The 24,242-nt window shown below is 42.0% G+C and overlaps 1 protein-coding gene across 3 annotated transcripts in view; it reads left to right on the top strand.

Moving 5' to 3' along the window:
* The first annotated feature begins 707 nt into the window (after positions 1 to 707).
* The window catches only part of ARHGEF9 (Cdc42 guanine nucleotide exchange factor 9), a 148,490-nt gene continuing 124,955 nt past the window's right edge, over positions 708 to 24,242 (top strand). The window contains exon 1 of one of the 3 annotated variants that reach the window (XM_009439178.3): positions 708 to 1,145. In XM_009439178.3, the coding sequence (XP_009437453.1) occupies positions 1,116 to 1,145 (30 nt within the window). In that variant the 5' untranslated portion in view covers positions 708 to 1,115. The remainder of the gene's footprint in view (positions 1,146 to 24,242) is intronic. The other 2 variants (XM_009439185.3, XM_009439184.3) reach the window with 2 other exon arrangements.

Below are 24,242 nucleotides of genomic sequence, written 5' to 3'. Positions count from 1 at the left end.
TCAAGTCTGTAATGGTGGGCAATTAAGAATCCTTGTTGTGTCCATCTCATAGAGTTACTGTGAGGATTATAAGGGATAATAACAGATGTTAGTGTGACTGACAAAGTCAATTTTTAGCCTAAGCAAAGGTACCAGCCTGTGTTGTGTTCCCCAGAGTTGGGGGAATCATAAAGAGGTGGGTGGTTTCTCCGTTTGCCTGTTTCGCTGATGTACATTCAACTCATTCTCAGCAAAATAAGCAAATGGAAAATTCGTCCATCAACAAGCTACCTTTCATGTTCCTAAGGGCATGAAGGAGAAGCCTGGAGTGGTGTGTGTGAGATAGAAAGGGAGAGATAGCCGAAAGAGGCTTGGAAAGCCGCAGAGGGTAAAGTCGAGGATTTATCTTTTTTTTTCTTTAATGTGACCTTATGCCCCTTCCCTCTTCCAAACCTCCATTTATTTATCTATAACTTGGAGATACTAATGCCTGCCTCTACAGGGTTGTTCTGAGAAGTGAAAGTAATGCAGATGAAAGCTCTCAGATAGTACACAAAGAGAGAAGACCCTAGGGGAGTATGCAGAGGGAGGGTGGGGGAGGGAGGCATGAGAGTGCTGGCTTGGCTCCACTGGGGCAGGATCTTATTATTCTGGAGATTGGCCCAACACCTCTGGTAACTTTGGAAAGGACTTTCCGCTGACTCGACACAATTGGGAAGCCCCACAATAAACAGCATCTAACTCCAGCGCAGCGGGAGGCAGGCAGAGGTAGCAGCTGCCTTCTCCTGGGCGGGCGGAGGCTATTCGCCCCCATCCTCTCCCTGCACTCCACCCCCACAGTTCTCAAGCCTTGGTGGGGGACAAAAGCAGCCCATTAGGACCCCCCCACACTCGCACCTCTCCCTGCCAAGACCTCTAGGAGCAGCAGGGCGGAGAGACAGAGCCTGCCGGTTGGCATGGAACAAACTGACTGAAGGCGAGGTCCGGGGCGGAGGGGATTGGGTTGTAGGGCTGTGGAGGAGGGGCGGCGGAGGGGGCGCTGGGGCTCTCGCTTGCTTCAGCCCAGCCCTTCTAGTCAGCCCGCGACAACTCGCGCCAGCTACGGGGCCTCAGAGAAGCCGGACTTCGCAAGCACCATGCAGTGGATAAGGGGCGGATCGGGAATGGTGAGTGCATGTAACCTTGGCTTCCCTTGCTTGAGCCTCTCAGTCCCCCAGCCCCACCTCCAGTTCCTCCAACGAGCCACAAGGCAGTGAGCACCCTGGCCTCTGCCCACCGCCCTAGCCGCCGTCCTTGAGACACCAGTGAGCTTGCTGTGGCCATTTTAGGAGTCCCTGCTAGCCTGCCTGCCCAGGAAACCCCCCTACCATCCCCCTCCACTTTTCTATCTCCCTCTGAGATTAAGGTGGAATAGGGGTGGGGGCCAGATTATGTGCCCAGGAGCATCCCAGGGGTCACTTGGGAGGCCAGAGAGGGAAGGGGGATGGCAGAGGGCTTCTCTGGAAGCAGTGAAGCTCGCAGGAGGCTGACAAGCTGGCACGGGGTTGTGGGGGAGGGGACGGTCACAAAGCCTGGAATTGTGGAGGGGGCCTTATGGGAGAGCTGCATGACTCCCCCCTGCCCCCAACTAGATTTTCTGCAACTCTTTCCCTGGTCAGCCCCAGAGCATGAGGGCCAGAGAGCCACTCTCTCTCTCTCAGGAAGCTGCCTGAGGGAGCCCTAAAGCCCTTCCTTGTCCGGGCTGGGGTCACCCTGTCCACACCTGGGGCTTTGTCAAGGAGAGACAGCTGCAGAAACCCACATTCTGGAAATGGGCTTGGGCCACAGTCAGTTAACAGAGCTCTTCTCTCCCTCCCAAGGAGTGTGTGCTTGTGTGTGTGTTTAGTATAATCCTCCAACAGTTCATTTTATGCCATGGTGTTCCCTTCTCCACCTGGAGACCTTGGAATGACTTCCTTTTGCAGAGAGGAAGTGGTGGCTGCATTTTGATGCCTCTCTGACTTAGCCAGGAGCAGCTTAAGCCTGGTTAGGGCCTCTGGGGAGTGGGAGGCCCCCATGACTTTGTCCTCAGCTGGGAGGCATAAGCAAAAGGGCCTTAGAAGGCAGTTAGGTTGGGTCAGCAGGCACTGATGGCAATAGCCCACACTTCTACGCTGCCACCCATAACCCGCAGATGAAGGAAAGTAGCCTGAAGTGGTTGGGCAAAAACTGATATTTAACTCCATTTTTGCTTTCATTGTGGAGGGGAAGAGGGAATCTGGTGTGGGCTAGGACTATATTCAGAGGAGCTGTCCTCTTCCCTTCCTCAGAGTTTTGTTAGATCTCTGTTTCAGTGGTTCTTAAGGGCATCCGGTTCATATGCCTATGTGCTGGGGCTTCAAAAGACCCTTCTTCCCAGACCTCCCTACTTCCCTGAGGTCCCATTAAAGCTACATCAAATGTTTGTAGAACCAGAAAAGATTAGAGCAGGTAAAGACCTTAGAGTCCTTGCTGTCCAGCCAGGAAAGCTGGGATCCAGAGAGTGGGAGAGACTTGCCCAGGACCACAAACTCCTTGGAGGCAAAGCTGAGTCTAGCACTTGAGTCTCCTGACTGCCACAGTCCTTCCCCACTGCTCCACCAATCATTTGCTCAAATGGTGCTGAGAGGGGAAGAAAGGAATATAGTCATGATCTTGGGAAAGGACTTTCTTCAGGATGATCTAGTGCCATTAAATTTACCTGAAAGCCGGGCGCGGCCGCCCACGCCTGTAATCCCAGCACTTTGGGAGGCCGAGGCGGGTGGATCATCTGAGGTCGGGAGCTCAAGAAGAGCCTGACCAACGTGGAGAAACCCCGTCTCTACTAAAAAGACAAAATTAGCTGGGCATAGTGGCACATGCCTGAGGCTGAGGCAGGAGAATCACTCGAACCCAGGAGGCGGAGGTTGCGGTGAGCCGAGATTGTGCCGTTGCACTCCAGCCTGAGCAACAAGAGCGAAACTCCATCTCAAAAAAAAAAAAAAAAAAAAATTACCTGAAAAAAATCCATGCCAGTCCTGGCATTTCTGGCAACTGGGAACTGGGTCAGGGTGAGACTCACTTCCTCTCCCAAATATATTGAAGTATAGGGGCCCAGAGCCACTCATTGACAACAGGTTAAATTAATGAAGAAATTTGAAGTTTTGCCAACAGTGTATGAGAGAGAAAAGGGTGGCAGACATCTTGTGGAGACTGTGTAATTAAGGATTGGTTGATGGGGAAAAATCTCATAATATTCTTAGAGGACTGAGACAATGAATATTATATGATGAAAGCATTTATTTAGCTGTTTACCAGAATTCAAGAGATGGGAGTAGTAAACTCTATTCTTGCCTGAGAGGCAGGGAACCTCTAAGTTTTGGCCTTGCCACTAACAGAAATCCTTTGGGCCTCAGATTTCTTACCTATTAAATGCGGATGTTAATAAGCACCAAAATTCCTTCCAGGCCTTAGATTCTCAGATTCCTAGAAGTATGTGTTGGATAAAATTTAACTAGTGGCTCATTACGAACAAATAGGGATTGTGTATCTAGCCACCATTTTATAACGTGGCTAGCTGAAAGATCTTTGCTCCTTGTTCTTTCGTTTGCAAGGTGCCCGAAGTACAAACTGAGCTTTTTATAACAGTGAGATTTCTTTTTAGTACATTTGACTGTAGTAACTTATTTCAAGTGTTACATGTAAATCATGGGCCTTGAACATAAAACATTGTTCAAGATTTTACAGAATAAAATCTGTCTCATAGATAGAGGATGCTAAACTGTGAGTTCACACTGGATGGTAAATTGTTATTTATTCTTGGCTTCTTTCTGCAATGCCAGTTTGTGCTGGGTTAGCCAGTATGCCTAAATTGGAAAGAACACTGTTCTCAGAGTAACAAATCTGAGGTTTAGGACCTGGCTTTTATGTTTCTCAGTCCTGAAACTATTACCAATTTTCGAACCTACTTTATTCTCGTATTCTCTTACATAAAATGGGGATAAAGTGCCTTTTTATAGGTACTATCGGGTCATTAATTTATTCAACACAAATGTAGAGGATCTGCTATGAATTGACACTGATCTAAGTTCAGGGGAGATCACAATGAAAAAAAATTCCTCACTTTCATGGAGCTTATATTCTAGGGGTTGTGAAGTTCATTAAACCATAACAGAAATGAATATACACTATGTCAGCAGGTGGTAATCACTAGGAAAAAAAATAAAACCTGTTAAGAGCATACAGACACATGGGAAGTTGGATGGTATATTAGATCCATCAAAGCCTCACTAGTTAAGGGGCATTTGAGCAAAGATGTGAAGGAAGTGCAGGAACAAGCTCTGTGTATATGTTTAGGAGAAGAGGATTTTAGGCATAAGGAACATCCAGAAAGAACACAGCTGGTTTGTTTAAAGAACAGCAAGGAGGCCAATGTCCTTGGGATAAAGAATTAGTACATGGAAGAAGGATAGATGAAATCAGAGAGAAAACAGCCACTTTTATAGGGCATTATTCTGAGTGAGATTGGGAGCCATTGAAAGGTTTTGAACAGATGAGGGACATGATCTGACTTAAATTTTAACAGGAGGCTAAATTGTAGTGGGACAAGGACGAGAACTGTGAGGAGGCCCAGATTAGACGTGATGGTTGCTTGGATCAGGGTGATAATGGTGGAGATGATCTATATGAAATGACTGACATCATTGTTTATAGATGATACATGTCTTTCTCCTTTCTGATCACCTGCTCGGACCCTCAGATCGCTAAGAGTGGAGCTAGAAAGAACATAGAGTGGGTGTATACATGGAGGGGCATTTCATATCTAAGTCAATGTTCGAGTGATCTGCTTTTGGACTTCTGACCATGGTAGGGCTAATTGAGACTTGGTTCTATGTGGATTACCAATAAATTAATACCCTGCTTTCTGGAATTCTGGAGAAGAAGATTAAGTGTATTATTAGCACTTCAGTGTTGTGGTATACCTACTGTTTATCTGTAATATCTAGAATGGATCATTTTTAATAGTCTTATATATGAAAAAATTATTTTCAGTAATAATCAGTACTATTTATTATTTTCTTGATTTATTCTTTTATTTTCAATTACTGAGGAAAACAATACATTTTAATGGTAAAGATATTCAAATTCAAAATTTAACTCATGTATAAACTACAATGTGCACTCACTAAATAGAAGTATTACACCTTTCAATTTTCATTGTTTCACTGTTTTAGATTTTAAGCACACATAAAACTACAATTGGTCACACAGAATGACAGAATTGAAGTGACCCACATTCTGTTTTTTTTGTCTTTATAATCACTACGTTATTATTGTTTACTTTCAACCTACTGTGTAAATGCTGGAACATATAGTACCAGAGGGATTATGGACACAAAACTGACCTAATGGTATCTTGAATGATTTTGAACCTTTACAAACTGAAATGAGCTGAACGAACACTTGTAGTTACAACTGTGTGCGTCAGGGGCCAACGATGCAACTGGGAGCTCTCTGAGTCAACTTCCATGTAGAATAAAGTGTCGATTAAAGGATAAATAAAAAGGTGCTAATTTCAAGCTTCATATATATTATTAAAAGTAACCACAATTGTTTTAAACTTTGACCAACCAAAGTTGTTTTGTTTTGTTGTTGTTGTTGTTTGTTTTTGTATTAAGGAAGGAGTGTTTTATTTCTAACATTGTTTAAAATTGCTGGTGCAAGGTGATATAAAACGCTTTGACTTTTAGTCTTAAAAAAAATTATCTATAGCTAGTGTACTCTTGTTGCTTGCACTCAGGGTTGTCTGCTCCCATTGCCACACCTTTGGTGTGCCACCACTCTGGATAAGAATATGGAATTGTGGACCAATTCCATGCCAAATACCATATGACCTGTGTAAGAGTCATATATGACTCGGTGGCCATCTCTCCAGATGGAATGACCAACTGCAAGGTTTAACAGCTGATTTTACTTTATTCAGCTATGAATAACAGAAGTATATCTATACTGACTTAAAACACACAGGTTTTATTTTTTCACATAAAAAAAAATCAGGAGACAGGCATACCTGGGCCAGTATGGCAGCTTCAGGTAGTCTTTAGAGACTTTTCTCCTCTATCATCCATAGCACTTGGCTTCCATTATTCATAGTCCAAGATGAGTGCTAAAGCTCAAGAAAATCTATTAACATCCATAATTTTGGAAGGCAAAAGAGAAGGAAAAGTTCTTCACCCCTCCTTTTTAAGAAGTCTTCCTAGAAGTCCTATTTAATACTTCTACTTATGTCTCATTGAAGAACTGTGTCACATGGCTGCTGCTAGCTGCAAGGGAAGCTAGGAAATGCAGTTATATAAACTAGGTGGCAAGTGTACACCTAAAAATTGGGAGTAGGGTTTCTAATACAGAGGAAGAAGGGAAAAACGATGTTTTTGGGAGACAACCTGCAGTCATTGTCATGATTAGTTGAACTATATGCCTGCGATTGTAGAAACACAGAATCTAAGGGCTTGTAGTCAGCTTTGGACTGTGGGCCAAAGCCTGATAGATGTTGCTAATAGTAAAAATGCTGCTATCAATCTTGTGAAGGATCAATAAACACCGGTCATATCCTAGTCCTCCTATGCTTCCTTCTAGTGACAGTCTTTTTGTGAAACTAGATGGATGGTTATATGGTTTTGCTGTGTCCCCACCCCAATCTCATCTTGAATTGTAGTTCCCATAATCCCCATGTGTCATGGGAGGGACCTGGGGGAAGGTAATCAAATCATGGGGTCAGTTACCCTCATGTTGTTCTCATGATAGTAAGTGAGTTCTCAAAAGATCTGATGGTTTTATAAAGGGCAGTTCCCCTGCACAGGCTCTCTTGTCTGCCACCATGTAAGATGTGCCTGTGCTCCTCCTTCACCTTCTGCCGTGATCGTGAGGCCTCCCCACCCATGTGGAACTGTGAGTCCATTAAACCTATTTTTCTTTATAAATTACCTAGTATCCGGTATTTCTTCATAGCAGTATGAAAATGGACTAATACAGTAAATTGGTACCAGTAGAGTAGGATACTGCTATTAAGATACCCCAAAATATGGAAGCAACTTTGGAACCGGGTAACGGGCAGAGGTTGGAACAGTTTGGAGGGCTCAGAAGAAGACAGGAAGATGTGGGAAAGTTTGGAGCTTCCTAGAGAATGGTTTAGGGCCTAGGTTTAGGACCTGGCTTTTACGTTTCTCAGTCCTGAAACTATTACCAATTGGCAAATCTACTTTATTCTCAGTATTATCTTACATAAAATGGGGATAAAGTGCCTTTTTATAGGTACTTTCAGGTTATTAATTTATTCAACACAAATGTAGAGGATCTACTATGAATTGACACTGATCAACCACTGAATGGTTTTGACCAAAAAGTCCAGGCTGAGGTGGTCTCAGATAGAGATGAGAAATTTATTGCGAACTGGAGCAAAGGTGATTCTTGCTATGTTTTAGCAAAGAGGCTGGCAACATTTTGCCCCTGCCCTAGAGATCTGTGGAACTTTGAACTTGAGAGAGATGATTTAGGATATCTGGTGGAAGAAATTTCAAAGCAGCAAAGCATTCAAGAGATGACTTGGGTGCCCTTAAAAGCATTCTGTTTTATTAATTCACACAGATATGGCTTGGAATTAGAACTTATGTTGAAAAGGGAAGCAGAGCATACAAGTTTGGAAAATTTGCGACCTGGCCATGCAATAGAAAAGCAAAACCCATTTTCTGGGGGAGAAATTGAAGCTGGCTGCAGAAATTTGAATAAGTAACAAGGAGCCAAATGTTAATTGCCAAGACAATGAGGAAAATGTCTTCAGGGCATGTCAGAGGTCTTCCCAGCAGCCCCTCCCATCAAGTGCCTGGAGGTCTAGGAGGAAAAAATGGTTTCATGGGCCAGCCCAGGGCCTTGCTACTTTGTAAGGTTTTGGGACTTGGTGACCTGCATCTCAGCTGTGGCTAAAAGGGGCCAACGTAGAGCTCAGGCCATTGCTTCAGAGGGTACAAGCCCCAAGCCGTGGCAGGTTATACATGATGTTGGGCCTGCGGGTACACAGAAGTCAAGAATTGAGGTTTGGGAACGTCTGCCTAGATTTCAGAGGATGTATGGAAATGCCTGGATGTCCAGGAAGGAGTTCAATGCAGCAGTGGAGCCCTCATGGAGAACTTCTGCTCAGGCAGTGTGGAAGGGAAATGTGGGGTTGGAGCTCCCACACAGAGTCCCCACTGGGGCACTGCCTAGTGGAGTTGTGAGAAGAGGGCCACTGTCCTCCGGACCCCAGAATGATAGATTCAATAGCTTGCACTGTGTGCCTGGAAAAGCCATGGACACTCAATGCCAGCCATGAAGGCAGCCTGGAGGGGGACTGTACCCTGCAAAGCCAGAGGGGCATAGTTGCCCAAGCCTGTGGGAGTCCACCTCTTGTTTCACAGTGACCTGATGTGAGACATGGCGTCAAAGAAGATTATTTTGGAGCTTTAAGATTTGGCTGCTCCACTGGATTCTGGACTTGCATGGGACCTGTAACTCCTTTCTTTTGGCCAATTTATCCCATTTGGAACAGGCTTATTTACCCAATGTCTTTGTATCTAGGCATCTTTATGTCTATAATTTCATTGTATCTAAGAAGTAACTAACTTGCTTTTTATTTTCCAGGCTCATAGGCAGAAGGGACTTGCCTTGTCTCAGATGAGACTTTGGACTTGGACTTTTGAGTTAATGCTGGAGTGAATTAAGACTTTGAGGGACTGTTGGAAGGGCATGATTGTGTTCTGAAATGTGAGGACATGAGATTTGGGAGGGGCCGGTGGTGGAATGCTATGGTTTGGCTGTGTCCCCACCCAAATCTCATCTTTAATTGTAGTTCCCATAATCCCCATGTGTCATGGAAGGGACCTGGGGAGGTAATTGAATCATGCGGGCAGTTACCCTCATGCTATTCTTGTGATAGTGCCTGAGTTCTCACAAGATCTGATGGTTTCATAAGGGGCTTTTCCTCCTCTTTTCTCTACACTTCTCCTTGCTGCCTCCATGTGAATAATGATGTGTTTGCTTCCCCTTCTGCCATGATTGTAAGTTTCCTGAGGCCTCCCCAGCCAATGCTGAACTGTGAGTCAATTACACCTCTTTCCTTTATAAATTGCCCAGTCTCAGATATGTCTTTATTAGCAGTTCGAGAATGGGCTAATACATGACATGCTTCCTGGAGATAGGGGGTGCAAAATAGAGCAGTGTTTCTGGAGGATTTTTTTTTTTTGCTGTGCAGAAGCTCTTTAGTTTGATTAGTTGCATATGTTAACTTTTGTTTTTGTTGCAATTGCTGTTGGTGTCTTTGTCATGAAATCTTTTCCAGGGCCTATGTCCAGAATAGTGTTTTCTATGTTATCTTCTAGGGTTTTTATATAAACTGCATTTTTACAGCCTTTCACATAGCACAGTTGCATAGGATGGGGAGTAGGCATGGTAGGTGAAGCATGAGTTGTTCCAAGCAGAGGGTACAACATAAGATAAAGAATCAAGGCATTAAAGGAATAATACGTTCTGGAAATAGCACATTAGTGTTCTGGTGTGGCTGGAGCCTGTAATTCTGGCAATGTGTACTGGGGCTAGAACAAGAAGAGCTCAGAAGCTTTGCTTGGTAGAAAGGATACATGATGAAACAAAGTAGTGGAGGATTCCTTTGGCAACACAGGACACTGGCAGAGTGGGTTGGAAAAGGAGAGGGGTTGCATTTGACAACCAGAGGCAAATTACACAGATATTATGATAGGCAATCTCAAATACTCTGACTGAAATGAATGTCTGTTGTAGAAGTTTCATGGGAAAAACGTATGATTAAAAGTCAGATGGACCTGGGTTTGAGTCCTGCCTCCACCAGCAGCTGTCACAATGTGTCCTTGGCCAGAATCCTAAACCTCTCTGAACTTCAGATCCTTATCAATTAAATGAGGGTAATACCTTGTATTAGTAAAGGTTCTTTAGAGAAGTAAAACCAATAGAATGGATGGGTGAGTGGATAAGTAGATAGATAGATAGATAGATAGATAGATAGATAATTATAATGGATTTGCTCATGATTATGGAGGCTGATAAGTCCTAAGATCTGCATTCTGCAAGCTCAAGTCCCAGGAGAGCCAATGTGTAGGTGTAGCCCTAGTATGAAGGCCTGAGAACCAGAAGAACTGATGGTGTGAATGCCAGTCTGAAACCCATCAGACTTGAGACACAAGAAAAATTGATGTTTCAGTCCAAAGTCTTAAGGCTAGAAAAAAACAATGTCCTAGTTCAAGCAGTCAGGCAGGAGGAATTCCCTTTTACTTGGCCTTTTTGTTCTATTCATATCTTCAACTGATTGGATGGAGGCTCATCCACATTGTGGAGGGCAATCTTCTTTACTTTGTCTACTGATTCAAATGCTAATTGCATCTGGAAAAGTCCTCACAGACACACCCAGAGTAATGTTTGATTAAATATCTGGGCACCCTGTGGCTCAGTCAAGTTGATACATTAAAATTAACTATCACATAGCCCTTGCTTGTCTTCCCAGTCTGCTGTGAGAATCAGATGATTGAGTAGGTATAGATGGGAAAGTGTTGTGTGAACTGCGCTACTCTGTATCTGTGTGGGGAGTAATTATTATTCCTGACAGGACAGAGGAGACACACACTTGGGTGGGCAGAGTATGATCTTTCCCACTTCCCTGAATTTATACCTTAGAAGATCATACCTTCTCCTTCTATGAGTGCTAAGAAATCCAATAGGAATTTTATTCACAAGGAACAATCCCTCCTGCCCCAACCCAAGGCTTCCTGGATTCTGTGCTAGAGAAAAGACTGAGAAAACACCAAACAGTCCTATGATATAATGTGAGGAGCTTCTTCTTAAGATATCATTGCTTTTAAAGTTTTCATATGATGCTGATTTTGTTTTTTGTGTTTGTGTGTATGTGTGTTAGAATGTGGTTAGTTCTGTAAGTGGTTAAGCTGCTAGATGATGGAAACTAGACAGTGGAGGAGAGAAATGCATTTAGCTATCTCTAAGAGATCCTATTGCCATGAGGACGTATACTGTCAAAGGGTCATCCTAGCACACCAGAGAAGTGACATTTCAGCTGAGTCAGTTGTGTAGAGACTTGGGGAAAGATCCTGACACATTTGGATTACAATTTAAAAAAGGAAGAGACAGTGAGGCTTACGGGAAGTTGAGGGGAGGCAGCAGGAATAGCATATGCAAAGGCCTTCAGGTTGAAACAACTTGGTACACTTGAGAGACAGAAAGAAGGCTAGTGTGACTGACACAGTGAGAGAGGGGGACAAGTGGCATGATAGGAGGGTAGAGAGTAAGGCAGGGACCAGCTCACAAAGAACCTTGTAAGCCCTAGGAAAGTATGCATTGGCTATACTCAAAGTTAGTGCGGTTCAGTGGTCAATAGCACAGACTCTGAAACCATACTCCCTGGGTTCAAATTCTGACTGTGTCACTTCTTAGCTATGTGACCTTGAGAATGTTACCTAATCTTTCTGTGCCTCAGTAATGCCCTCTGAAAAGTGAGGAAAATAATGACACTATTCATACTGTTATTGTGAGGATTAAGTGAGTTAACATGCTCACAGTGTGCATGGCAGTACTAGGCACATAGCAAGCATTATTTATTTTAAACACAGTAGGAAGTGTTCGAAAGAGTGGAATGATAGGGTCTGCTTTGTGATACAAGAAAAGGACTTTTGCAGGCCCTGTAGAGAATGGATAGAAGATGGTAAGCCCAATTGAGTGGCTGCTGCAAAAATCCATGCAGCTATTGGAGTTGGATAGAGGAAGGAAGACCGACATCCATTTTTGAAATAAAATCAATGGGACTTGCTGGTGAATTAATTCAGAGACATATAAGACAGAGAGGTAACAAGGAAGATGACCCCTAGGTTTCTGGCTCTGCCACAGACCAGCTGTGTAATTTTGAGTAAGTGACTTCACCTGTTTAAGCTTCAGTTTCCATATTTATTAGTGAGGGTTCTCCAGAGAAACAGAACCAATAAGATATGTACATACATAGAGAAAGAGAGATTTATTTTAAGGAATTGGCTCACACAGTTTTGGTGGTGCAAGTCCAAAATCTGCAGGGTAGGTAGGCAGGCTGGAGACCCAGGGAAGAGTTGCAGTCAGAGTCCAAAGGCAGTCTGCTGTCAGAATTCCTTCTTGCTCAGGGAAGGTCAGACTTTAATTGCATTGCATTAAGATCTTCAAGCCGGGCATGGTGACTCATGACTGTAATCCCAGCAGTCGGGGAGGCTGAGGCAGGTGGATCACTTGAGGTCAGGAATTAAAGACCAGCCTGGCCAACATGGTGAAACCCTGTATCTACTAAAAATACAAAAATTAGCCAGGCGCGGTGGCTCATGCCTGTAATTCCAGCTACTCGGGAGGCTGAGGCATGAGAATCACTTGAACCTGGGAGGCAGAGGTTGCAGTGGGTTGAGATCATACCACTGCACTCCAGCCTGGATGATGGAATGAGACTCTGTCTCAAAAAAAAAAAAGTTCTTCAACTGACTGGATGAAGCCCACCTACATTATGCAGGGTATTCTGCCTTACTCAAAGTCCACCAATTTAAACGTAAATCTCGTCTATTAAAATACCTTGACAGAAATATCCAGAATAATCAACCAATTATCTGAGCACGGTGGCTCAGCCAAGTTGACACATAAAATTGACCATCATGCCTTTCCTATGAAATTGGAAAAATGATAATATCCAGTCATTGGTACTATTGTTTTGAGCATGAAATAATATGAATTTAAGTGAATAATATTCATTTAAAGCACTTGGTACAGTGTCTTTCATATAGCAAGGGCTCAATTAATGATAGCCTTTACTATTTCAATGTAATAATAATCCTTCACATTCATTTGGTATTTCATATTTTCAAAGTACCTTCACAAGATATACAAATGGTCAACAAACATGTGAAAAAATGCTCAGTGTGACTAATGATCAGGGAAATGCAAACTAAAACCACAATGAGATACAACCTTACTCAGCCAGAATAGCTATTATTAAAAAGTCTACAAACAATAGATGTTGGCGTTTATGTGGTGAAAAGGGAACACTTATATACTGCTGGTAGAAATGTACTGTATTAGTTTGTTTTCACGCTGCCGATAAAGATATACCTGAGACTGGGCAATTTGCAAAAGAAAGAGGTTTAATTGGACTTACAGTTTCACATGCCTGGGGAAGCCTCACAATTATGGCAGAAGGCAAGGAGGAGCAAGTTACATTGTATGTGGATGGCAGCAGGCAAAGAGAATGTACCACCAGAGGAAATGCCAGGTACTTATAAAACCATCAGATCTTGTGAGAACTCACTCACTATTATGAGAGTAGTAGGAGGAAACCACTCCCATGATTTAATTATCTCCACCTGGCCCCACCGTTGAACAAGTAGGGATTATTACAATTTTAGGTGAGATTTGGGTGGGGACACAGAGCTAAACCATATTATTCCGCCCTTGGTCCCTCCCAAATTTTATGTTTTTACATTTTAAAACCAATTTTGCCTTTCCAACAGTCCCCCAAAGCCTTAATTTATTTTAGCATTAACCCAAAAGTTTACATTTTAAAATTTGAGGCAAAGCAGGTTTCTTCCACCTATGAGCCTGCAAAATTAAAAGCAAGCTAGTTACTTTCTAGATACAGTGGGGGTACAGGTATTGGGTAAACACAGCCATTTTAAATGGGAGAAATTGGCCAAAACAAAGGGGCTCCAGGCCCCATGCAAGTTTCAAATACAGTGGAGCAATTAAATTTTAAATCTTTAAAATGATTTCCTTTGACTTTATACTTTACATTCCAGTTACGCTGATGTAAGAGGTGGGCAGTTAAATTTTAAAGCTTTAAAATGATTTCCTTTGACTTTATATTTTACATTCAGGTTATGCTGATGGAAGAGGTGGGTTTTTATGGTTTTGGGCAGCTCCACCCCTGTGGCTTTGCAGGGAACAGCCTCCCTCCTGGCTGCCTTCGCGGGTTGGCATTGAGTGTTTGCAGCTTTTTTAGGCACAAGATGCAAGCTGTTAGTGGATTTACCATTTTGGGGTTTGGAGGACAGTGGCCCTCTTCTCACAGCTCCACTAGGTGGTGCCCAGTAGGGACTCAGTGTGGGGGCTCGACCCCACATTTTCCTTTCACACTGCCCTAGCAGAGGTTTTTTATGCATCTCCCCCTCCCACAGCAAACTTTTGCCTGGGCATCCAGGCATTTTTATACATTTTTTGAAATTTAGGTGGAGTTTTCTAAACCTTAATTTTTGACTTTTGTGCATGCGCAGGCTTAACACTACATGGGAGCTGCCAAGGCTCGGGCCTTGCACCCTCTGAAGCAACAGCCTGAGCTGTACCTTGGCCCCTTTTATTTATGGCTGGAGTGGCTGGGACACAGGGCACCAAGTCCCTAGATTGAATACAGCAGAGGGACCCTGGGCCCAGCCCAAGAAACAATTTTTTCCTCCTAAACCTCTATGTCTATGATGGGAGTGCTTGCCATGAAGACCTTTGACATGCCCTGGAGACACTTTCCCCATTGTCTTGGGGATTAACATTTAACTTCTTGTTACTTACGCAAATTTCTGCAGCCTGCTTCAGTTTTTCCTTAGAAAATGGGATTTTTTTTTCATTGCATTGTTAGGCTGCAAATTTTTCAAACTTTTATGCTTTGCTTTTATTATAAAACTGAATGTCTTTAGTAGCACCCAAGTCACATCTTGAATGCTTTGCTGCTTAGAATTTTTTTTTCACCTGATACCCTAAATTTTTTTTTTAAGTTTAGTTTCACAAATTTCTAGGGCAGGGGCAAAATGCCGCCAGTCTCTTTGCCAAAACATAACAAGAGTTACCTTTGCTTCAGTTACCAACAAGATCCTTATGTTTATCTGAGACCACCACAGCTGGACTTTATTGTTCATATTGCTATTAGCATTTTGGGCAAAGCCGTGTAACAAGTTTTTAGGAAGTTTTTAACTTTCCCACATTTTCCTGTCTTCTTCTGAGCCCTTCAAACTGTTTCAACCTCTGCCTGTTACCCAGTTCCAAAGTTTCTTTCACATTTTTGGGATTTTTTTTTAGTAGCACCCCACTCCCGGTACCAATTTACTGTATTTGTTTGTTTTCACACTGCTGATAAATACATACCTGAAACTGGGCAATTTACAAAAGAAAGAGTTTTAATTGGACTTACAGTTTCACATGGCTGGGGAGGTCTTACAAGTATGGTGGAAGGCAAGGAGGAGCAAGTTACATTTTAAGTGGATGGTGGCAGGCAAAGAAAAAATGTACCAGCAGGGGAAATGCCAAATGTTTATAAAACCATCAGCTGTCATGAGAACTCACTCACTATTACAAGAACCATATGGGGGAGACTGCCCCATGATTTAATTACCTCCACCTGGCCCCTCCCTTAACATGTGGGAATTATTACAATTAAAGGTAAAATTTGTGTGGTGACACAGAGTCAAACAATATTGTATACATTAGTACAACCTCTATGGAAAACAGTATAGAGATTTCTCAAAGAACCAAAAGTAGATCTTCCATTTGATCCAGCTATCTCACTACTGGGTATCTGCCCAGAGGGAAAGAAGTCATTATATCAAAAAGACACCCACACACATATGTTTATCACAGCACAATTCACAATTGCAAAGATATGGAATTAACCTATGTGCCCAACAATTGATGAGTGGATGAAGAAAATATGGTATATAAACACTGTGGAATACTACTCGGCCATAAAAAAGGACTAAGTAATGTTTTTTGAAGTAACTTGGATGGAGCTAGAGGCTCTTATTACAAGTGAAGTAACTCAGGAATGGAAAATCAAATACTGTATGTTCTCACTTATAAGTGGGAACTAAGCTATGGGTACACAAAGGCATACAAAGTGGAATAATTGATATTGGAGACTCAGAAGGGGAAGGGTTGGAGGACAAAAAATAAAAAACTACATATTGGGTACAATGTACAATACTTGGGTGGCTGGTGCACTAAAATCTGACTTCACCACTATACAATTCATCCATGTAACCAAAAACCACTTGTTCTCCAAAAGCTACTGAAACAAAGAACAAGTGCCTTGACATGCATGAATTCATGTAATCCTCACAACAACACTCTCCCTACTTTAAAGGTGGGGAAACTAAGGCTAGAAGAGGGGGAATATCTTCTCCATGCAACTATCTCCAAACAGAGCCAGAATGAAAACCAGGTGTGTAACTCCATAGTAGTTATTTGGTCATTACTCTTCTCACTTGCCAGGAGTGAACACTGCCCAGCCTCCTTCATTCTAGAGGTGAGGGGTACCAGGAATAAGGTTATAAATGCAGTATGTCTTAAGAAAGATAGCTTACCTTTCCCAAGCCAGCGTTTATTTTGTGCCAGGCACCGTTCTAAATGTTTTTGCATGTGTATCTAATACAATCTTCTCAACAATCTTATGAGGTCAGCACAATTCTTCTTTTTTTAACTAAAGAACTTTATTAACCTTTGTCTCAAACTTTATTCCCAGGCTTCTTCATCTTAATTAGCTGCAAAGGGTGAATTGTTTATAAGCAAAAAGTGAAAACAGCTGCAGTGTCCAAGGGGCTTGGGCTTAAAAATATTACAGAACTAGATTTTATCAGATCCATAAACAAAAATTTTTTAAAAGCAGTCATAATATAAAATAGCAGCTCCCAGTAACTTCTTCAAGTTTTATCTTCTTCAGAAGTTGACTCAATTCAGTTTGCCTCATTCTTGGAAGCCTCATCAAAATTTTCTACAAGATCTGGAACTTCATCATCGTCATCCTCTCCAGTAGCAAGTGGTGCTTTCCATCCACGTATTGTTTAGGCAGAGCTTCAGCCAGTCTCCTTAAACTAGCCAAACTGCACCAAGCTGGTTTAAGATGCTGCATGGCATTTCTGTCAGCTGCTTTGTCACAGCATGGCCTGTAATGGTGAAAGTGTTCACTGCTAGAGATGCCTAAACTTTAGGGTTGTTAAAGTGGATCACTGTTCCTTGGTTTGTAAACATATTCACCTCTTCAATACCAGAGACAGTGTTTACCTCTAACTTCTTTAAGGAGAACTGAAGTTTTTAATCATCTGCTGTGGCTGTTTTATGAACCACCTCCTTCTTTCTGTGAGCAGTTCCTTTCCTGCAGTTTGGTGGGTTTTCCTGGCCCATGATTGTTTCTTTCATCTTGTCGGAGTGGATGAGGGGCCGCGTGGGGGACTAGGGTTGGTGATCAGGGGTCTTGGATGGCTCAGCTGAGGTTAGGCACGCACATGCAGAGACACAAGATGGGAGATAGAGGGGCACAGTTCTTTAGTGAGGAAAATGCAGGTAGGGCATGGAGGAGAGGGACACTCAGTTCATACGCTGAGAAGACTCAAATGACTTTTGCCCTTTCTTCTTTCACCATTGTACATTCCAGAGAGGATGAAAACTCAGAGAAGTCCTTTGAGTGTTTGTGAGGTGCATACATTGGGGTATGTAAAGGCAGTGATGCCTGACAGAATGCATTTTGTAGACATAACAGGCACTCTGTTACCGTGAACCTCAGGCAACCTGTAGCCATCAAGCCTGGAGCTGGCCCTGAGAGAGGACAGAGGCATTGGTAGCAAACATTTCTTTTGGCCCAGGTAAGATGCCACTGAACCAGCCAAGCAGTAGGGTGAGGGGAACAGGCTGAAACAAAACACTTCAGAAGTCATTCCTAGAAAAATTACCTAACTCCTCTGGATATCAGTTTATTCACACACAAATGGGGCCTTTCTCCCTCCCTCCATTTCCTCCTCTCAGTGTGCATACACACACATTCATTCAGTCATTCAGTACTATTGAGCATCTGTTATGTAGCAGGCACTGTTTTAGGCACTAGATGTGTGTACAAAACAGACAAAACAGATGGTTTACAAAACAGACCAAAATTCTGTCTTCAGGGAACATATATTCTAGAAGGGAAGTTATATGCTAAGTAAATGACTAAATATGTAATATGGTAGTTTTACATGCTAAGGAGAAAAAATACAGCAGGGAAGAGGGATAAGAAATATGTATGTGGGTGGTTAAAATTTTAGGTTCCTATTTCCTGCTGCATTTCCCTCACAAGGTTGTCATGAGGTTGATATGTGATAAAAAGCCCAGTATTTAGGAAGCTGTGAAGTTCCGTTTACATGTAAGGTGCAGTTATTCTTGGGCGATAATTTTTTCTAGTTCCTTATTTGCTCTTCCCTTCTCCATTAACAGTATAGTAAAGCTTCAAGAATTCTGGCCGGGAGGATGGGAAACTCAGGTTCTAGGCTTCACTCTAGCATGACAATTTTTAAAAATCCCAAATGTGTAGAACTGTACAGATTCTAAAACACTTTTCCCGGAACTGGGTCTTCTGGCTGTTAATCCTTTGTTCTTTCCACTCTTCCATGAAGCAGTAAGAGCAGTGGCAACTCATTTGCTTCCTCAGAAACAGTCTTTCCCTTCTGGAAAATGGGAATGATGAACCACCCCACCCCCACCACTACCCCTTTCCAGTCTCCTTGGGCTTTTGTGAGGTACAAATCAGATAATGCTTATGAAACAACTTTCTATGTCATAAAATAAGATTGTAAGGGCTGGTTGCTAAGGTTGCTAAGATCTAGAGAGTTGGTGCTCCTGCTTAAGCGAGGGTTTTTTTTAAATTTTTTTTTATCCTTTTTAACTGGGTGTATGTGTGGAGTGGTGAGAGTGAGCCTTTGGAACTGGTGCTACTTCCTTTCCTTTCTGAGAAGCAGCTGAGGGGAGCAGGGGCAGCACTGAGCCCCAGCATCTCCTAGAAATAGGAACAGTTACATGGAAACACTTGGCATCTCATGATAGACTGGCAACCACTGATGTGCAGCTCATTTTGTCCACTCTGCTTTTGGGAGGTGGGAACTGGGACTCATTTCCAGAAACTTAATACACAAATGACTCATGGCCTTTAAAGACCTCCACTTGCCCCTCTGATACAATCTCATTTGGAATGCTGGGGGTGGGAAGGGGGAGCCTTGAATAGGTGAGATCTTCATTTAGTACCTCACCTTTTTCTACTATGACAATTCTTTTGTGTTGTTTTATTTTTCTTCAACTTTTAAATTCCAGGGTACACGTGCAGGATGTGCAGCTTTGTTACATAGGTAAACATGTGCCATGGTGGTTTGTTGCACAGATCAACCCATCACCCAGGTATTAAGCCCAGCATCCATTAGCTATTCTCCCTGATCCTCTCCCTCCCCCAGCCCCACCAACAAGCCCCAGTGTGTGTTGTTCCCCCACCATGTGTTCTCATCATTCAGCTCCCACTTATAAGGGAAAACATGCAGTGTTTGGTTTTCTGCTTCTGCATTAGTTTGCTGAGGATAATGGCTTCCAGCTCCATCCATGTCCCTGCAAAGGACATGATCTCATTCCTTCTTAATTCTGCATAGTATCTCATGGTGTATATGTACTACATTTTCTTTATCCGGCCTATCATTGATGGGCATTTGGGTTGATTCCATGTCTTTGTGATTGTGAGTAGTGCTGCAGTGAACATACACGTGCATATATCTTTATAAGAGAATGATTTATATTCCTTTGGGTATATACCCAGTAATGGGATTGCTGCATTAAGTGGTATTTCTGCTTCTGTATCTTTGAGGAATTGCCACAGTGTCTTCCACCCTTGTTGATCTAATTTACATTCCCACCAACAGTGTAAAAGCATTCCTTTTTCTCCACATCCTTGCCAGCATCTGTTGTTTCTTGACTTTTTAATAATTGCCAGTCAGAATGGCGATGAGATGGTATGTCATTGTGGTTTTGATTTGCATTTCTGTAATGATCAGTATTGTTGAGCTTTTTTCTTATGTTTGTTGGTCACATGAATGTCTTCTTTTGAGAAGTGTCTGTTCATGTCCTTTGCCCACTTTTTAATGAGGTTGTTAGTTTTTTCCTTGTAAATTTGTTTAAGTTCCTTGTAGATTCTGGATATTAGACCTTTGTCAGATGGATTCATTGCAACAATGTTCCTCCATTCTGTAAGTTGAACTATGACAATTTTTGACATACTAACTGAATTTTTCATTCCATAGAGTACTTTCAAATCCATGATCTCATCATCTCTTTGACAGGTATTATGTCTTCTATTTATAGATGAGGAAACTGAGGCTCAGAGAGGTTATGATTTGCCTAAAGCTAGGCACATATAATCACACCCTCAAATAATAGTATTTATTGTCATTTACTGAGCATTACTATGTGCTGGACATTGTTCTAAGTACTTTATAGCTTTTCACTCATTAAATCCTCATGAAAACCTACCCCTGTTTTGCAAATGAGGAAACTAGGTGACTGAGAGTCAGGAGTTTGCTCGAAATGAGGGGCAGCATGAGTATCATGACATTATACCATTCTCCCTGATTTAAAGATGAGTAAAGTGAGGCTCGATGACATTAAATAAGTTGTTCAAGTTCTCACAACTAGCAACTGGAAGAACTAAGGTTGGATCTCAGTAGGCTGGTTCTAGAGCCTGTATTCTTAGCCATTAGGCTATATACTACTTCTAACTCTTAGGATCTTCCTAGCTTGATAAACCGAAGCACGGGGTGGAGGGAGGGGGTGGGGAAAGAGAGAGAGAGAGAGAGAGAACTTATTAAGATCACATAATGGATTTAACATTTTTAAATTTAATATATTAATACATAATATATTTATATGCTAAAAAATCAAACTATAAAAATGTGTACAGTCTGTCTCTCTATCTACCCATCAGAGATCACAAACTTAATGGCTTTCTATGTATCCTTCCAGAGTTTCTTTATGCAGATATAAGCAAATCCAAATATATTTTTCCCCTCTTCTTTACCTAAAAGATCACACATCATAATACTAAATTTGACCCTTTAACAACATGGGGATTAGGGGCCCCAAATCCCACCCTCCATGCAGTTGAAAATCAACGTGTAACTTTTCACTCCCTAAAAACTTAACTACTAATAGCCTACTGTTGACTGGAAGCCTTATCTATAACAAACACAGTTGATTGACACATATTTTGTATATGTTTTATATACTGTATTATTACAATAAAGTAGCTAGAGAAAATAAAATGTTATTAATAAAATCCTAAGAAAGTGAAAATATATTTACTATTCATTATGTGGAAGTAGATCACCACAAAGATCTTCATTCTCAATGTTTCACATTGAGAAGAGGGGTTGGTCTTGATGTCTCAGGGATAGCAGAGGCAGACGAAGTTAAGGAGGTAGAATGGGAGGCAGGAGAGGCAGGTATACTTGGTATTAACTTTTATTGAAAAAAGTCCTGGTATAAGTGGACCTGTGCAGTTCAAACCTGTGTTGTTCAAGGGTCAACAGTATTCTGCATCTTGCTTTTTCCACATTGCATATCTTCAAAATCTCTCCCTATCAGTCCACAGAGAGCTTCAGCAGTCTTAGCTAGGCCCTCATGAATTTCTATAAGCCCCCATCTATTTATGTGTCCTGCACTCTTCTCTTCTTTACCAATATTTGGGGATGTCCAGCCCTTTCTTAACATCTTCACTTAGAGTCTCATTGCTAGACTATCTTGGCCTTCTACAGAAAATACAGCTCCTCAAAGTGAATTCCTTAGTCTCCCTCCAACATATAATCTAGCCTCTTACAAACTCCCCAGCTATACTTACCTCCTTTCTTGTTTTGCAATTTCAACATATTACCATATCCTGGCTACCTACCTGCCCACCTACCTGCTTATCTATGTGATTCTTGTTGAGTACCTCTTATAAGCAAAGCTCCATGCTTAATTTGATGATGAGTGATTAGTGTCCCAAATGTCCAATGGCTTGCAGTTCAAATAAAGCTTGTAAACAAATACACCTGGACATGGAGGTCAGAGGGGCTTAGCTGACTGAATGAGTTATGAGGCTCAGGAGTGGAATTATCCAGGAGATTAGGCTCTACAACTAAACACTGGGTTCTGATACTGAGAGAAATGTTCACTCCCCACCACAGTCTTGAACTGATGCATGATTGACTTTAGCTGCCCCAGAAAGATCCTGAGCTTGACAGAAAACCATTGTACTTCCTCTAAAGGGGCTTTTAGACCTTTGCTGCTCTTTTCCAACCAGTTCTCTCTCTACCCTGAGTAGAGCCAGATGGTCTGGCCTACTAGCTTGCTTGAAATAGAACTGAAAGAGGCCTAAAATAAATGTGAAATAGGCCCAAAATAGATTCATGTGAAGGAACAGAAGGAAACTGCTGTTTCCTGGGTATTTACTCAGGTATTTATTCAGTCATTAGCCACAGGAGGGTGGTATAGGCAGTTTTTCTTGAGGGAAAAGTTTCTGGGTGGTGGTTTAGGGTGGCAACTATGTCATTGGAGAACAGAAAACTAAAGAGATCTTGAAATTCTCAAACTGTAATCTTTATAGTACCTTTTGGAGGAGTACTTACTAATGAAGGCCCTTGGGGTGGGAGAAGGGTGAAGATTGGTATTCTCAGGCTGTAGCAGAGAATACTTTCCATAACAAGACTTCCTTTACATTTTACATTGCGAGTCCTCAGGGCTATGCCTTGCTCTTCATTCACTCATTCATTCATTAATTTAGTTATTCAGTCATTAAAAATATATTTATTGAGTGCTAAGCACTATTTTAGGTGCTGAGGATACAGATATGAACAAAGCAATGTGCTTTCATGGAGCTTACATTTTATAAAGGAGACAATAAATCAATAAACAATAAAAATATGTAATATTTTAGGCAGATGTAAGTCCAGCCTCTGCTTCGTGGTAGCTGTGTGACCTCAAACAAGTCTCTTGTCTTCCCAAAAGCTCAAACGGCTGACTTATTTTTAGTGGTAGATTTTTAAAAGCATTGGTAGTTTTAAATCTTCAACAGCCTTGCCAAAGGTGTGGCAGGCATACCCTTGGTCTCAGGCGGTAACCTGCACAAATGACCATGGGTGATTTGTGGCTTTGGAAAGCCAGGGCTGAGGAGCTAATCACTCCATGAGAGGGTCTGGGATAATAATGCCCTCAAATTCACACTAGTTCTCAGGTCTGAAAGGCAGTTCAATAGATTATGATAATGATAGTTAACACTTACAAACTGCTTTGGAAGAGTGGCTTTGGAAAGAGATCTCAATTCAAATCCTGCTACTGCTTCCTCAAACTTGTATGGTTATGGGCAAATGATGTAAACACTCTCAGGTATAGTTACTCTTTTAAAATAATGATGACAATTTCTTCTTCTCAAACTTCTAGGGATAATTAAGTAAAATAATATGTTAAAAGGCCTAGCACCATGTGGGCCCAAAGTAGGTGAGTAGGTGTTTCCTTCTCCTCCTCCCCCTCACCTTTCATGTACTATAGAGAGGATACCTACACAGGGAGGTTGGGAGGAGATGATCTCTTTTTCCCTTTTGAACATAAAATTATTTATTTGTTCTGTAATCATCAACAACTTTATTCATCACCTGATTGTGCTTGGGATACTTACTGTATGACATTGAAATTATGTGCATCACTGATTAGCTCTCCCACTAAACTGTAAAATCCCTGAGATCCACTCTGTATCCCTTAGCTGTCAGAATAAGGGCGTATTGAATTGAACTGATTTTGGAGGAGTAGTGATTTCTGTGCTGAATAATTGAACTAAACAGGAGTTTTTGTCCTTAGGGGGCAGCCTGTCTTAAATAGAGATGATACCCATGAACATGCAAGAGCATCTAGTCGTATCAGTAGCTAAGACAATAAACAGACAGGATTCAGTATCTGTAGACTGTAGCAAGCATGAGGGACTATGAGGAAGCTAGGGTAGGGGTTGGATGGGAAGTGAGCAGCAGTGGAGATCGGGACAAAAAAAAATGGAACTTTGCCTGGGAGTGCTTCCTGGCAGAAGTGGGTCTTTGGGAGCTATGCAAAACATGAGAAGCAAAGGACAACCAGGAATTTTTTTTTTTCCCTGACAGAAGGAAAAGGTTTGAGAACTAGGGATCTTGGGTTTGGGAGGTAGGCCACTGAGGCCCAGATCAAGACACTGAAACAGTTTATCCCTGTGACCTAGGAGACATCATGTCAGATGTTATTGAAAGATGGGACATGTGTCACTTATTGGCATTTATATAGAATAGTGTTTAATAGCAGACTCTAGAGCTAGACAATTTGAGTTTACATCTGCGCTCCATATCTTACTAGCCATGTGACCTTAGGCAAGTTAT

This window comes from Pan troglodytes, chromosome X (assembly GCF_028858775.2).
Source record: "Pan troglodytes isolate AG18354 chromosome X, NHGRI_mPanTro3-v2.0_pri, whole genome shotgun sequence".
In the NCBI taxonomy this organism is placed as follows: domain Eukaryota; kingdom Metazoa; phylum Chordata; class Mammalia; order Primates; family Hominidae; genus Pan; species Pan troglodytes.
Note: the sequence above shows the minus strand (reverse complement) of the source record. Positions and strands in the feature narration are given on the sequence as shown.